Source organism: Leopardus geoffroyi, chromosome D4 (genome assembly GCF_018350155.1).
Source record: "Leopardus geoffroyi isolate Oge1 chromosome D4, O.geoffroyi_Oge1_pat1.0, whole genome shotgun sequence".
NCBI lineage: Eukaryota > Metazoa > Chordata > Mammalia > Carnivora > Felidae > Leopardus > Leopardus geoffroyi.
Genome location: NC_059342.1, coordinates 90,834,972 through 90,848,923, shown reverse-complemented (window position 1 = coordinate 90,848,923; position 13,952 = coordinate 90,834,972). Strand labels below are relative to the sequence as shown.

At 60.9% G+C, this 13,952-nt stretch overlaps 1 protein-coding gene and 1 long non-coding RNA gene across 13 annotated transcripts in view; one reads left to right on the top strand and one right to left on the bottom strand.

The window, feature by feature from the left end:
• Window positions 1-13,952, top strand: part of RALGDS (ral guanine nucleotide dissociation stimulator) — a 40,515-nt gene that overhangs the window by 6,828 nt on the left and 19,735 nt on the right. For 2 of the 10 annotated variants that reach the window (XM_045467407.1, XM_045467402.1), the window contains exon 1: window positions 2,582-2,758. The exons of 1 other annotated variant lie outside the window; for it this stretch is intronic. In XM_045467407.1, the coding sequence (XP_045323363.1) occupies window positions 2,597-2,758 (162 nt within the window). In that variant the 5' untranslated portion in view covers window positions 2,582-2,596. Of the gene's footprint in view, window positions 1-1,209; window positions 1,464-2,581; window positions 2,759-8,977; window positions 9,206-13,952 lie in introns of those variants that run through there. 7 more of the 10 variants (XM_045467403.1, XM_045467400.1, XM_045467408.1 and 4 more) reach the window with 5 other exon arrangements.
• On the bottom strand, window positions 5,950-11,170 carry LOC123592427. Of its 3 annotated transcripts, none has more exons than XR_006709767.1 (3): window positions 10,129-11,170; window positions 6,853-6,998; window positions 5,950-6,111 (listed from the first exon to the last, which is right to left on the bottom strand). It is a non-coding gene; the product is annotated as an uncharacterized LOC123592427 (long non-coding RNA). The 3 variants fall into 3 exon arrangements; XR_006709766.1 differs by lacking the exon at window positions 10,129-11,170 and adding an exon at window positions 8,425-8,857; XR_006709765.1 differs by lacking the exon at window positions 10,129-11,170 and adding an exon at window positions 8,448-8,856.

Below are 13,952 nucleotides of genomic sequence, written 5' to 3'. Positions count from 1 at the left end.
GGTCTCGGGAAAGGCACTCCCCACCCCCTCAGTTCAGCTAAGGCCCCCAAAGGCTCAGGAGAGCTCGCCGGGATGCATGGAGGACAGCCAGGCTGCATCAGGCAACGCCCGAGGTCCCACAGCCAGGCAGCCGGCAGCACGGGGGGCTGAGCAGCCGAGGTTCTGAACAGCCTGCGCACCCCAGGGCTGTCTGCCCCCTGGAGCCCTACTGACTCCCGGGGGCCCGGCGCCTCCACCGGCGCTCCGGGCCTCTTTGCTGCTTGTAGACAGCAGACGTTCCTGGGTTATCCACTGGGATCCAGTTGCGGGGCCCATGCTAGCACCGGACAGACCCCAGATTGCCATTTGGAGCTGGCCCTCGGAGATGGGAGCCAGGCAACAGCACCCGCCAACATCCCTTGGGTGTTTATTACGTGCCCGGCAAGGGAGCAGGCTTACGACTGTGGGAGAGGATCAGAATGCACATACCTTGGGTGCCGGCCACCAGCAGGCCCCTGCTGAGATCTTGCCAAATCCTCAGATGAGGAAACTGAGGCAGTAAGTGACGCTAAGTCACTGGCCCAGGGTCTCAGCACTGGCTGATTCAGAGCCCCGTCGCCTGTGCCGTTTCTCCAAGGTCACGGTGGGCACGAGGGTGGCACGGGAGGCAGGTTCCACCTGGGACTTCCAGCTCTGTTTCTCCGATGCCCGCCCAGCCCCCCACCCCTGGATGCCCACCTCCCCAGGGATTCCTATTTTTTTTAATGTTTATTATTTTTGAGAGAGACAGCGCGCAAGCAGGGGAGGGGCAGAGAGAAGAGGGGAGACACAGAATCGGAAGCAGGCTCCAGGCTCTGAGCTGTCAGCATGGAGCCTGACGTGAGGCTCGAACTCACCAACCGTGAGATCATGACCCGAGCCGAAGTGGGACACGTTAACGCCTGAGCCACCCAGGCGGCCCAACGGATTCCTAACTTGTGCTCACAGGGATTCTTTTGCGCATGAAAGAAATTTTCCTCTGGAGCCCAGCAATGAGAATTGGAGGCCAAGAGGTGCAAGGGGGGCAGGGGTTGGGAGGGTTCAAGTGTGAAAACCTCTGTGTCTGCCCCTCCCACCCCCACATCCATGACAGATCAGGAAACTGAGGCTCAAAGAGAAGAGGAACATGCAGGTCCCACAGGGAGGCAGTGCTAGGCGGGGACAGGAACCAGGTCTCAGCCCCTGGGCTTCGAGCAGCCTGCTCAGCCGGGTCCCCTGCGCCCCACAAAACCACCGGAAGAGGATGTGAAACTCAGGCAGAGTGAGTGCTGGTGTGGCTCTGTGTCAGGGCAGCATACTGGGCCCCCGCCACCCCACCACAGCCAGGGGACCCGATGTGCGTGCAGACCGGCTCCAGAGCCCCTGCGCAGCCCTCTCTGCTCCCAGCCCCTGTCAGCCCCCTTGCAGCCAGGGGCAGGACGTCCATCCGGCCAGGGGCCTGCAGGGTAAGGAAGCAGCCCTGCCTCTCAACCTCTCTCTTTGCCCTGGGACCTCTGGGTTTGGGGATCTGGGCTCTGAGCACTGATGGAAGGAGCCTCTGTGGGCTCTGCAGAGCTTCAGACAGACACAAGTCCTGAAATCTCCCTGTGAGATTTCAGGCAAGCCCCTGCTCCCCCCGGGCCTCGGTTTCCCCATTCGTCAAATGGGTGTATTGGACTCGTTCAGTGCTTTCCGATGGCTGGTTTGCAGCAAAATGAGAAAAGTGGGCACAGGGTTGTGCGCCTTTCTTAAAGCCAAATGCACTCGTTTAATAACTGCCCTCTTTTCTGATGGTGTCTCCTAGTTATTTTTGGTGGCATCTTTTTTGGAACGATGGTAACGATGGTATTTTTTTTTTTTCTATGCTACTCGTAGAAAATACTTGTCAACCCTCGGTTCGTCTTGCAGTTTAAAATGAAGTCTTGTAGGGAGCGCCTGGGTGGTTCAGTTGGTTGAGCGACTGACTTCGGTTCAGGTCATGATCTCATGGTTCCTGAGTTCGAGCCCCGGCGCGTCAGGCTCTGTGCTGACAGCTTGGAGCCTGGAGCCTGCTTCGGATTCTGTCTCCCTCTCTCTCTCTTTTTCTCTCTCAAAAATACATAAACATTAAAGTGAAGTCTTGTATCCGGGGGCCACAGCTGAGGAGCTTGAGGGCGGGGTGCAGGGAAGCTTCAGGAATGAGGCGGTGGCTTTGAGTGAGGATGTCCTGTGCTCCTTCCAACGCCGCCTGGCCAGGCTCACACCTGCCTGGTGGCCCCGCTGGCTGAGCCCTGTTTTGATCTCGGTGACTTATACCTGCCACTGTTGTAACTCTGGGGAATGGGGATGGGGCCTTGGGGTGGGTTTTGGAGGGGACGGCGGGGCCCAGCCTGGAGGGGCCGATCTGGCTGGAGCTGCTCACACAGCCTTGGCTGGCCCATGGCCTGGGACAAGCGGGAATTCCTGGCCCTGCCCATCATGGGAGCAGGTATGACAGCCACGCAGGTGACACCAGGCCTAGGCACTCGGGTGCTGGACTCCACCGGGGCAGCCAGGCAGCCAGGCAGACTGGCAGAGGGCCTCCTTGGGAGCCCAGCCCCTGCCTGGCTCCTGTGCCGCCATGGCCCGGGAAGCCAGGCCCGCTGCGCCCAGGGTGCGGAAGGGCTGGGTGTTCTTTGCCTGTGTCTCTGTGGTGACTGCCAGGCGCTGGGCCATCGCCCGCCGCGCCACGCTCCGAAGCCCCGCACCTTGGCCGGCACCTGTGCCAGCTCCAGCCACCGAGGTGAGTCTCCAGGGCAACCGGGGCCGCTGCCGGGAGGCCGGGTGGGTCACGGCCAGGGCCCCCCGCCCCTCCCTCAGAACTGGTTGAAGGAGTCTGGCCCGAAGCCAGCGGGCGTCGCCATCCGTGTCTGAGAGGAGGGGGCGCACTCGGCAGTGGCCGTGTGCGCCCCCCCAGGCCGGCCTGTCCCCCCGCCCCCTGCCTGGGCAGCCGCTGCCGGGGAGCCGTGCGTCCAGCGTCTCCTGTTCCTGTTGTGCTTCTCAGATTACCAAGGGCTCCTGGGCATTGTTTTATCATCCGCTCTCCTGAGGGCCCGGTGGTGGCGTTATTATTATCACCCCATCCTACTGATGGAGAAACTGAGGCCGGGAAGGTGCAGAGCAGGGACGAGCACAACTCTAGGCTCCAGATCTCAAGAGAGTCTCCCAGACCTACGGGGCTCCCCCTCGGCCGTGTGTGCGCGGGCTCTGCGAGGGTCAGGACCTGGCCTCCGACTCCGTTTCCTTTCCCAGGGCTCCCCTCTCCGTGATTCTCTGTGTTTCGGCCTCCCCTGCGGTCTCTGTCTGCATTTCCATCTATTTGTGTCTCTTTCTGCCTCTTCCTCCTTCCTCCCTTCACCTCCAGCCGTCGCAGGGTGGCTAGGTGGCCTTCAGAAGTGTCAGGGGTCAGCGACCCCTGGGGTGGTGGGCCCCCAACGCTCCAGGCGTGGGGGACCATTGTCAGAGTGGCCCCTGGCTCCCACCGGTGTGGGTGCTATTTATCAGGATGAGCCGGCTGCCCTGTGCTCCTCTGAGTGACCCCCTGACACCCTGGGAGTCCGTGTCAGGGGCGGCGAGAGCCCACTTCCTGGGGAGGCCGGGGAGGCCCCACAGCAAGCTCCAGGCTGGTCTGGAACCCTCGGCCTGCCCCTCCTGGGCCGTTTCCATGGCTCCAGGCGTTGATGTATTTTGTTCTAGTTGCCCCGGGACAGTAACGCCCTGTGAGGTCAGAGACTGGGGGTGACAGTGATATCACACCCCTCCGCCCAGGATGGTCTCCGGGAGGTTTGGATGCTTCATTTTCCGCCTCCTGACCAACCTGGAGCTCGGCCTCCAGCCTGTGGGAAACCCCCTCCCCCTGAGGAGGAGGAGGAGGAGGACTTGGAGGACGAGAAGGAGGCCCCTGGAGGTTCCCAGGAACCCAGTGACGGAGGAGGCGGGGCTAAGCCTACGCTCTTAGCCCAGGTGCATCACCTCCTGCCAAGGTGCGTCACCTCCTGCCAAGGTGCATGCTCACCCGCCCACAGAGGGCCAACCTGGGAGCCAGGCAGGCCAGGAATGGTGACGTTGATGTCGGGAAATCACCCAGGAGCCTGGCCAGGCTACACCCTCTTCGTGTCCTCCTCAGGCTCTAAATATAGACCGCAAAACACAGGTGGTCACCTGCTCAGAAAGAGGTGAAAGGTCTTCTTCCACCGAGGGCCGGCCCAAGTCCGGGTACCTGGCTGCTATTTCTCACCAGGCCACCAGCGCCCTCTGTGGCCTTGGCTGAGCCCACGTTGGAGGCGGTGACGGGCAAGGCCTGCGTGGCCGCCTGGACGTGGCCTGGAGCCCAATTCTCGCGCCGAGACCTCCCCAGAGCTGCAGCTAGGCCCCAACCCCGTTCCCCGAGACCCTGTGCAGAGGCAGGGCCGGGTCTCGATTTGAACGACCACTGGAGCAGCACTGATGAATCCCCTTCCGCGTACAGGGAGGGCAAGGGGTGGGCAGCGGGTAGGAAGCAGGGCCAGGCGGCCCGCAGGGGATGGCTTGAGGCGCCGGGGACGTAGCGGTCCTGTGTGAGCCTGGCTTGCCCCGAGGGCAGCGGGGGCACTTTTGAAGGGTCAAGACCAGCGGGAAGGAAAAAGCGCCCCAGAGATTTGGCCTCTGGACCCCTCTCCCTTCAACTGGGGGCGGCTGGCTGTCCAAGGGTTCTCCAAGCCAGGGAGCGATGGAAGGCCCGGTGGGGTCTGTGGCAAACCCACAAGCACAGGGCCTGCCCAAAGGGGACAGCTGCCCGCCAGCCCCCACCCAGCCTCCGGTTGCCCAGGAACACAGACCCCATGTGGCCAGATTGTCTGAAGTTACGGCAGAAGCCAGAACTGCGGATTTTCATATGAAATCACCTGACCTTTTACTGTTGGCTCAAAAATGTAAAAATACTTTGCAAGCCAAACAAAACACACGTGTGGGCCGATGTGGCCTGCCTCCAGCCCCTGACTGCCAGTTCTCTGCCCGTCTTGTAAGCTTCCTCTGCAGGGAGCATCCTGGCAGTGGAACGGTCTGAACAGCATACGGTTGTTCTCGGAGCTGCTTGTGACCCCCGGGGAAGGGCAGGTGCGCTCCCCAGGGAAAGGTTGGGAAGCTGGGACCGCAGGAGGTGGGGTGAGCTGTGAGCGGGATGAGGGATGAAAGGAGGGCCCCGATTCTAACATCCCCCCCCCCCCCCCCGCTTTCTACAGTGCTCTTTCTGTTTCTCCCAGCAGACCCTCCAAGGGCAGGGGTTATAACCTTGGTCTTTACCCACCCAAGGTCACTGGGCTGCCATGAGCCCCATGTGCGCAGTATGACTCGGTTTCCCAGCCGCCCACTGCCGTGGCCCCCAAAGTGAGGCCCCCAGCCTCTTTTGATGTTAAGGACGCTGGGAGCGCCTGTGGGCCTGGGGCGAGTGATAGATACATGGAAGACGGCGGGGCTGGCCATGTGTCACTGCCATGACCTGGGGTCTGAAGACTGTTGCCCTCCCTTGATGGCTGCTGAGAGCCTAGGCGCAAGCATTGAGGGTGAATCTCAAACTCTGTCCTTTTTCTTTTTAACTTTTACGATGGCAGATTCCAAACAGACACAAAAATGGAGAATGCATAAACGCATCCCCAGCTCTAACAACTCCAGGCGGGGACTCTCTTGTTTCCGCTCACCACCCCCGTTGTCCTACCGTCCCCCGCAGCGGACAAGGCTTGTGCAAGTCCCGGGCACGTCGTTCTGTCCGTAAAAATCCCAGGATGTTACTCTAATAGCAGCTGCAATACCGTGAGCGCACCCAGAAAATGATACGGAATATCATCAGATATCCAACAGGGTTCACATAATCTCAGTGGTCCCTTAGGTTTTGTTTTTTGGTGTTTTTTTTTTTTATAATAGTTGCCCTACTAAACAAAACCCACATGTTGCATTTGGTGATGTCTCTTACCTTTCTTTTAATCTGTGGTTTTCCCATTACTTTTTCCCCCGAAATGCATCTGTTGAAGAAACTGGGTGGTTTGTCCCGTCGAGATTCCCACAGTCTGGAGTTTGTGGATTGCATCCTCAAGGGTTGTGTTTAACGTGGTCCCCTGTCCCCTGCAATTCCCCAAAACGGTAGTTACACACACAAGCCTGGTTGGATGCGTGTTTAGTTTTTGCCAGGAACACTTTGTGGATGGCTCTGTTCTTCTGTCAGGCAGCACCTCCCCGCTTTAGGGCTGCCCCTGCCCTGGTAAGGTCCCCGCTTTGGGGCAGGATTAGGAAGGGAGGCGCATTGGGGCTCAGGAGAGGGTCTTGCATGCGGGAGGTGCGCCGTGACTCGCGGCCCGTCACTGACCGTGTGGGGCAGAGTCTCTGGCCCCTTTGACTCAGGGGCACCAAGCACCTCTGTGAGGTGCTTCACCTGTGCTGTCTCATTAGTTATGCCCCCTTTGCAGGGGAGAAAACTGCGTTGGAGGGGGAGGTGATTTGCCCACAGGTAAAGGAGTCACTTAGGAAGAGAAAAGTGGAGCTGGGCTTCAAACCCAGGTTATTTCAGCATCTGAACCTGCCCTCTGTGCTACACCAGCACCCTGGGAGCTAAGGCGTGTGTGCACGTGCCTGTGTTCACACTCATGTGCGTGCAGCTGGAGCAGTGGGCAGGTTGGCCAGGACTCCTGAGGGGAGCCCCAAAGTGGGGGTGAACGAGGCAGGGAAGGGGACTTTGTAAAAACAGACAGATGTGAACTAGAGAGATTGGTCGGGTGAAGCGCACCCCCCCAACCCTCCCCTCCAGCCGTGCTGGGGGCAGGTGGTATCGGGATGGAACTCCCCCCCCCCCTCACTTCTCCAACCTACCTGGGCCCCAACCCCAGCACCTGGACCTTCAAGGTTGGAGACGTGCTGGGAGCAGGTGGAATCCCCCAACCCCCTTGAGTCACTTGGCCTGCACGGGCCCCTTTTCAGCTGTAAAATGGGCTTGAGCTCGCTTTCCAGGCCGCTCCCTGGGAGAAGGAGATAAAGAGAGCAGAGAGATAAGTGAGGGCAGGCTCCTGCTGGATTAGCCCGGAATTCCCAGCAGCGCCTCGAGAGCGTGGCCCCAGGGGAAGGAGTGGGAAGAGGAGTTGCTAGTCAGAGGGCAGGGGCCAGTGAGCAGGTCAACCTTCTGTTGCTCTTTGAGGCCCTCCTTCCTCTAAATGCGCACCACCCACCTCTCGCCCTCCCTGGTGGCAGAGCCCAGAAGCTTCCTAAACAGCCTCCTAGGGATCTCCACCCCAAACTAAATCTACCCATCTTGCTTTATTTTTAACTTAAAAAAAAATTTAGGGGCGCCTGGGTGGCGCAGTCGGTTAAGCGTCCGACTTCAGCCAGGTCACGATCTCGCGCTCCGTGAGTTCGAGCCCCGCGTCGGGCTCTGGGCTGATGGCTCAGAGCCTGGAGCCTGTTTCCGATTCTGTGTCTCCCTCTCTCTGCCCCTCCCCCGTTCATGCTCTGTCTTTCTCTGTCTCAAAAATAAACATAAACATTAAAAAAAAAAATTTATTTAGAGAGAGAGCGCGTGCGCAAGCGTGCATGCGCGCGGGGGAGGGGCAAGGGGGGCGGAGAGACTCTAGCAGACTCCGCTCAATCAGTGCACAGAGCCCCATGTGGGGCTCCAACTCACGAAGCCGTGAGATCAGAACCTGAGCTGAAAGTAAGAGTCGGGCACTTAACCGAATGAGCCACCCAGGAGCCCCTAGGTTTTTTAAAATGTATGTTTGTTTGTTTATCTATTTCTGAGAGAGGGAGACAGAGAATCCCAAGCAGGCTTCATGCTGTCAGCACAGAGCCAGATGCGGGGCTCAAACCCACAAGCCATGAGATCATGACCTGAGCTGAAATAGAGAGTCGATGCCTAACCGACTCAGCCACCCAGGTGCCCCAGTTGGGCACAGCTGTAATCGATGTTTCCATAAATAAGCTTGTATTGACAGAGACCCACGTCCCTCCCCCCGATTGCTTCCTTCGGGTGAATTCCTACTAGTGTATCATTGAATCAAAGGGCATGAGCATTTTTTTTTTTTTAATACCCTTCATAGAAACTGCGGGATGGTTTTCTACCAGTCCTTGTCGAGGCCTTGCTTCAGGGCTGGACGGTGTTCAAGCTGCCGTGTGGGTGGGGCATGCCGGGGGCCCCACTATCCATGGATAGCTGAGGCTTGGCACACAGTGGGTACACACGATACGCTTACGGAATGTGCAGTCTGGCCTTCCCTCTCCTCTTACAAATAGAGAAAGTGAGGCCCGGCGGTGGGAGACCGGTTCAGGGGAGGTCGGTAGCATTGCCAGGGCTGACAGGTGATAGTGCAGCAAAGGCCCCCGCAAAGACAGAGCTTGTCCCCACACACACACACACACACACACACACAGCACTGAGGACTTTACGCGCACGGGTGTACCGAAGGCACAGTTACCATTCCAGGACTCAGGAGCACAGAGCCAGGCGCAGGCAGCGGCTGAGGGCTGGGCATGACTTCCCCGCTGCGATCCTTCCCGAAGCAGAAACAGGCTCAGAGAGGTTTAGCAATCTGTCCGAGGCCACAGAGCTAGGCTTAACTGGAATTCGTGGGAGGCAGGTCTGACACCAGGGCCTCTCGACCACGTCTCAACGCCCACACAACGCTGGCACTGCACCAGCGCACGCGCCCACGCAGGGCGCCTCACCGCGGGCCCACGGCACGCACAGCACGTGCACTCCGGGCCACGCTTAGGGCAGGCTCGCGAGGACGCGCGCGCGAGCGCGCGAGCGCGCGAGCGCCCGCACACACATACACACGCCCCCGGCATCGCCGGCCCCGCCCCCCAGCGCTGCCGGCCCCGCCCCCGGCCTGACCTCCGCGGGGCCGGGCCGCCGGCGCAGAGCGCAGGCTGCGCCGAGCCGCGCGGGCCGCCGCCGCCGCCGCCGCCGCCGCGCGCCGGGCCGGCCCCGCGCCCGCGCCGCCCCGGGTCTCGCGGCCCGGCCGGCCGGCCGCGCGCCCGCGAGCCGTTCATGGTGCAGCGCATGTGGGCCGAGGCGGCCGGGCCTGCGGGCGGCGCCGAGCCGCTGTTTCCGGGCTCCCGGCGGAGTCGCAGCGTGTGGGACGCAGTGCGCCTGGAGGTGGGCGGCCCCGACAGCTGCCCGGTGGTGCTGCACAGCTTCACGCAGCTCGACCCGGACCTGCCGCGCCTGGAGGTGGGTGAGCGGGCCGGGGAGGGGCCTTCCGCACAAAACCCGGGGCGGCGAGGGGGGCGTGGGGGCTGCCGCACAAAAGGTCCAACGCTTTGGGGGCCAGAGCCGAGACTTCGTGGTTCCCCCCTCCCCCCACCGCCACCATCTGTCCCAGGACCTGGCCCCACCGAGCTTCTAGGTGTGCCAGTCCCGCGCCCCCTGCAGCCCAGGTAGGTCTGTTCCCGCGCGCTGTCACTGTTTACGTCTGCGAACTTCTGACAGCAGGGGCTGGGCCTGCGCCGGCGGTTAGGCTCGGCGGTGCAGGAGGTGAACTAGTGGTTAGGATGACAGAGTCCTCCCAGGCGGTTGGGACCACAAGGGCCTTCCAGACAACACCCCTTGGGGGCAGACAGGGATCCGATGTTCAGAGCTGCCCCGAGAAGCAGGGTGGAGGGCAGACAGGCAGGCCTTCCGCCTGTGCCTCTAGGTGTCCAGGCAGGGAGGTCGGGAGAAGGGCCTTTCAGGCCGAAGGGGTGACTCGTTTCTGGTTGACGAGAAAATGTGCCGACACCCTGAATTCATAAGGATTTAGGAGGGCTCAGAGAAGGGTCACGTGCCTGCCACGAAGGGGGCTGGGGATACCTAGGTGAGGGCTGGGTTCCTCATTTCCGGTGTGCTCTGGGCAGTGAGGCTCAGTGGCTCATGGGGTCTCCACCTCCCACCTGACTGTGCACCTGACTCTGCAGCAGTCTGGCAGAATCCAGGGATGGGCCCCTCGCCCCGTTCTGCCTGAGCGTGGGGCCTGGACAGAGGCTGTCCCTGGGTCCCGGGGCTCAGGGCACATCTAGGCCAAGCCAGAGCCTTAAGAGTGAAGTTTGAGCCCCCTGCTGGTTAGAGCCCCTCCCCCTTGGCGCCCCCTCCCCTTCCATCATTTAGGGCCACAGTACCTTGTAATTGCTGGAGATTGCCAGCCTGGATCTTGTGCCTCTGCATCCCCAGTGCCTAGACGGGGCCTAGATGGGTATTTGCCCGAGGATAAAGCATGTCTCTGTGCCCCGCATGGGGGAAAGATGGGGTGGGGAGCTCGCTGAGGCGACTGTGGGTCTGGGAGACTCCTCCTGAGCGTGGCGGATGGCGGGGCCAGGCGAGTCCTCCAACCCTCATCCACCCACAGCTCCAGTCTTCTTTGGCGGCTGAAGCAGCCCCCCAGGGAGGGTGGGGGTGGGAGGCCTGACACCAGCCCAGTGCTCATCTGACTTTCATTATGTCTGGCAGTGGCTCCGGCTTTGTGTGCTGGGAGGGTCCGGCGTGCGTGCGCACAGGGGCCGGGCAGGTTCCTGGCCTGGGTGGGGCGGGCCTTTGTGGCTTCTATGCCTCCCTCCCTGTCCATCTGCATCCTGGAGGGTCGAGGAACCGAGGGAGAGGCAGATCTGAGCCCTTACCCCTGCCCAGGGGTCTGCCTTCCCTCCATCTCCCTGCTTCCCCTCCCCCTTTCTGTCTCCCTCTTTAGCTGCTACTCTCCCTCACCCGGCCTCAGCGCTGAGATCCAGGCCATGGCCGCTGTTTAGAAATCAAAGGGGAAGCTTCTGGCTGGGGCAGGAAAACCAGGGTCCTGGCAGAAGAGGAGGCCACTGCCGGAAACCAAACACAATGACCATTTACCATGGGCCGAAGGGAGGGGGGGCCAGGGAAGTCCCTGTCCCTCCTGCCAACACAGTGCCCCCCCCCACCACCACCATCCTGGGGCTGGTTTCCTGGTCTCTGTAGCGAGCCAGAGCTGAAGCGGCCCTGCTCATGGCCCTGTTCTGTCTGGAAACCACCAGGCAGTTTCTGCTTGCCCCCTCCCAACCGCCCCCCCCAACCCCCATTTCCCCACCACGCCTCCACCCAGGCCCTCCTTCTCTGGGCTGCCAGATGTCCTTGCACATCTGGGCATCCACTCATCATCGTGATCGAGAAAGCCAAGTCACTGCTGACCCAGTTTGGCCTGAGGAGTTCTGTGCTTTCTGGAGGTCACCTGGCCCATGCCCTCGTCTCTGGGCAGGCCACTACATTGGCCAGGCAGGGAGGAGTTCTCAGGGTGCAGCACATACTGGCTGCAGGCACCCCTCTCTCCAGCTGGCTTTGACCAACCCTGCAGAGTAATAGCCAGCCCCACTTTATAGCAGATAAAGGGAGGCAGAGAAATGAGGTCCCTGATTTTAACGTACACCCAGCCGAGGACGCGCAGCCAGGATTTGAATATGGGCTGTTTATTGGGGGCCTGTTGTATTTGAGAGCCCACCGCAAGGATCAGAGAAGGATAGGGCAGAGCTCACTGCTGAGGCAATTATAAGTTCATGAGGAGGGCAGTGGAGCTGTCAGGGGAACAGAACCACGTCCAGGCAGCTCAGAAGCCCCTGGGCAAGTGAGGGGTAGCAATGCTTCTAGACCAGAGAAGGCAAAAGTCCTTTGGGCCAGAGGACACCAGGGAGGGCTTTTAGGAAGGAGCGAGCCCACAGCTGGACCCCAAAGGTTTAAAGTCATAGCTCGTATGAGCCAGCCAGCGCTTTGTGGGAGGCCCTGTGCTAAGTAACACACAGGCAGCATTTCTCTTTGCTGCCAGGATCATCGATTGTCCATTTCACAGATGAAACAGCTGAGGTCCTAGAAGTTAGACTGCACAAACGCCCCAAGTTAGTGAGTGGCAGAGATGGAATTCTGACCCACACCATGTGACGGTAAGGCCTGAGCACAGTCTGGATGGAACGGAATGAGGAGGGCTTCTCTGTTCTTCTGGTAGAAATAAATAGGAGAGTCTCCCCACCCCCAGTCTCCTGCCTCCTTCCCGGTTGTCTGGTCTCCTGATCAGCTTTGTGCAGCTCTTCAGTTTCACCCCCAGGGCTCATTTGCCTTTGACACCGGAGGCCCTAGAGGCATAGCCTTGGGTGGGAGGGAGTCTCTATCTGCAGACTGCAATCTTTGAGGAGGGCTCTTTAGCTAACTCGGAGGGAGCAGGCTCCAGGCTGTTGGCCGAATCAAGTTCAGGAGGGGACTGACTGCCACCTGCTGGGCCCCCATGAACCCCAGGAGAGGAGGAAGGGGGGGCCCAGGCTGGTTGGTACTGGGTCCTCGTGCCTTCTGCCAAGCTGCCTCCCTGGGGCAGCCGAGGTGAGACTGCTCACAGGCGGGGCTCCGTTCCGTCCTCAACCTAGAAGTCGGACGTGTGTTTCTAGGCCCAGCCTTCACGGCTGCTAGAAGGGGTTGGAGTAATCCCGCGCTGGCCCCAGGCAGTCGAGGACTGGCTCCTGGGGCTGCTGACTGGCCACCCGGATAGCTCCCATGGCTCAGTACCATGCTGTGGCCACCCTGTCCCGGGCTCGGGCTTCCGGCCTCCCGGGCTCTGAGACGCCGTGTTCCTGGACACACAGCTCTAGCGAAGCGACTCCCCACTCTGCTTCTCAGGGGATGGGAGTAGAAATCTGCAGCCTCGGGCAGGAGAACCAGAACTTTGAGCTGTCCCGGGCCTGCATCCCCTGGCTGGGAGCGAGCAGATGAATGGCTGGGAGACTGGTTGGTGAGCGGGGCCGGGACGTAAGGCTCAAGGGCCCGCGTTTGGGGAGCTCTCGGGCGTGGGTGTTGCGTCGGCATTTCCCTCTCCGCCCTGGGGAACTGTTGGTTGGCCAGTCACACCTAGAGGCAGAATGTCCTTTTGAACCGGGGGACAGCGTCGTGCGTGCTGGTCCAGAGCTGGGTCTCTAGGGAAGAGAGCTGCGGGGCAGTGCCAGCTTGACCCCTCGAAACCCTAGACCTGCTCCCCATCCCTGAGCCTTGGTTGCCCATCTGGAAAATGGACCTGATACCGGTTCCTCCCCTAGGGTTCAGGTGGAGACTGAGAGAGGAGGCCTGGTAAGCAGTCCCCACGGTGCCCGATGCAGTGTCAGAGCCAGGCAGGTCATGACTGCCACGGTCGTGTGGTCTGACAAGGTGCCAGGGGAGTGCCCGAGCCCTGGACTGGGCCACACGGCTGTCTGATGCAGCTGGCGTGGTGCTTCTCAGGCCTGGGTCCTGGAGCTGACCTCAGGGCCCTGCGGCAGGAGCCTCAACCAACCACCCGCTCCGTGGCAAGGTGTGGGCGCCGGGCCCCGCCATCCCCGATGGGCTGCGCCCTCTAAAGAAGGCCTTCCCCTCTCTGGAGTCTGCTCTGAGGCTGTGACTGCAGCAGCCACAGTGGATCAGGGTGGCGGCCAGGCCCGGCCAGGAGGGTCATAGGCCAAGGTTGGAATCCCTGCCCCAGCCGGCCGCCGCGTCCTGGCTGCTGACCTGAGTGAGTTCCCTGCCCGGCTCTTCCCTCACGCATCAGGTGAGGCGTTGCGTGGTCTAAACGTGAGGAGTGTGTGCAAAGCCCGGCACCCAGCAAGTGCCCGCAGACATTGGGCGCTGTGGTTGGTGGTGTTGCTCTTGGACTGGACCTTCAGCCGGCCCTGCCCTGCACCCCCTCCGGGACCAGGCCACCCTCCTCCTCAGCTGTCACCAGTTACACTCCCTCAAAGGCCTGGTCTGTGGTGGCCTGCTGACCTGACAATCAGGAGCTGGCCCCGGATGGACAGAAGGATGGGTGGTGGGCAGGGCCAGCCTGGGGGCGCCCTCACCCCTCCCCGCTCAAGGCACATTTCCTCCTCCTAAAAATTTTTTTTATTGTTTTTTATTTATTTTTGACAGAGAGGGAGACAGAGCATGAGTAGGGGAGGGGCAGAGAGAGAGACGGAAACACAGAATCTGAAGCAGGCTC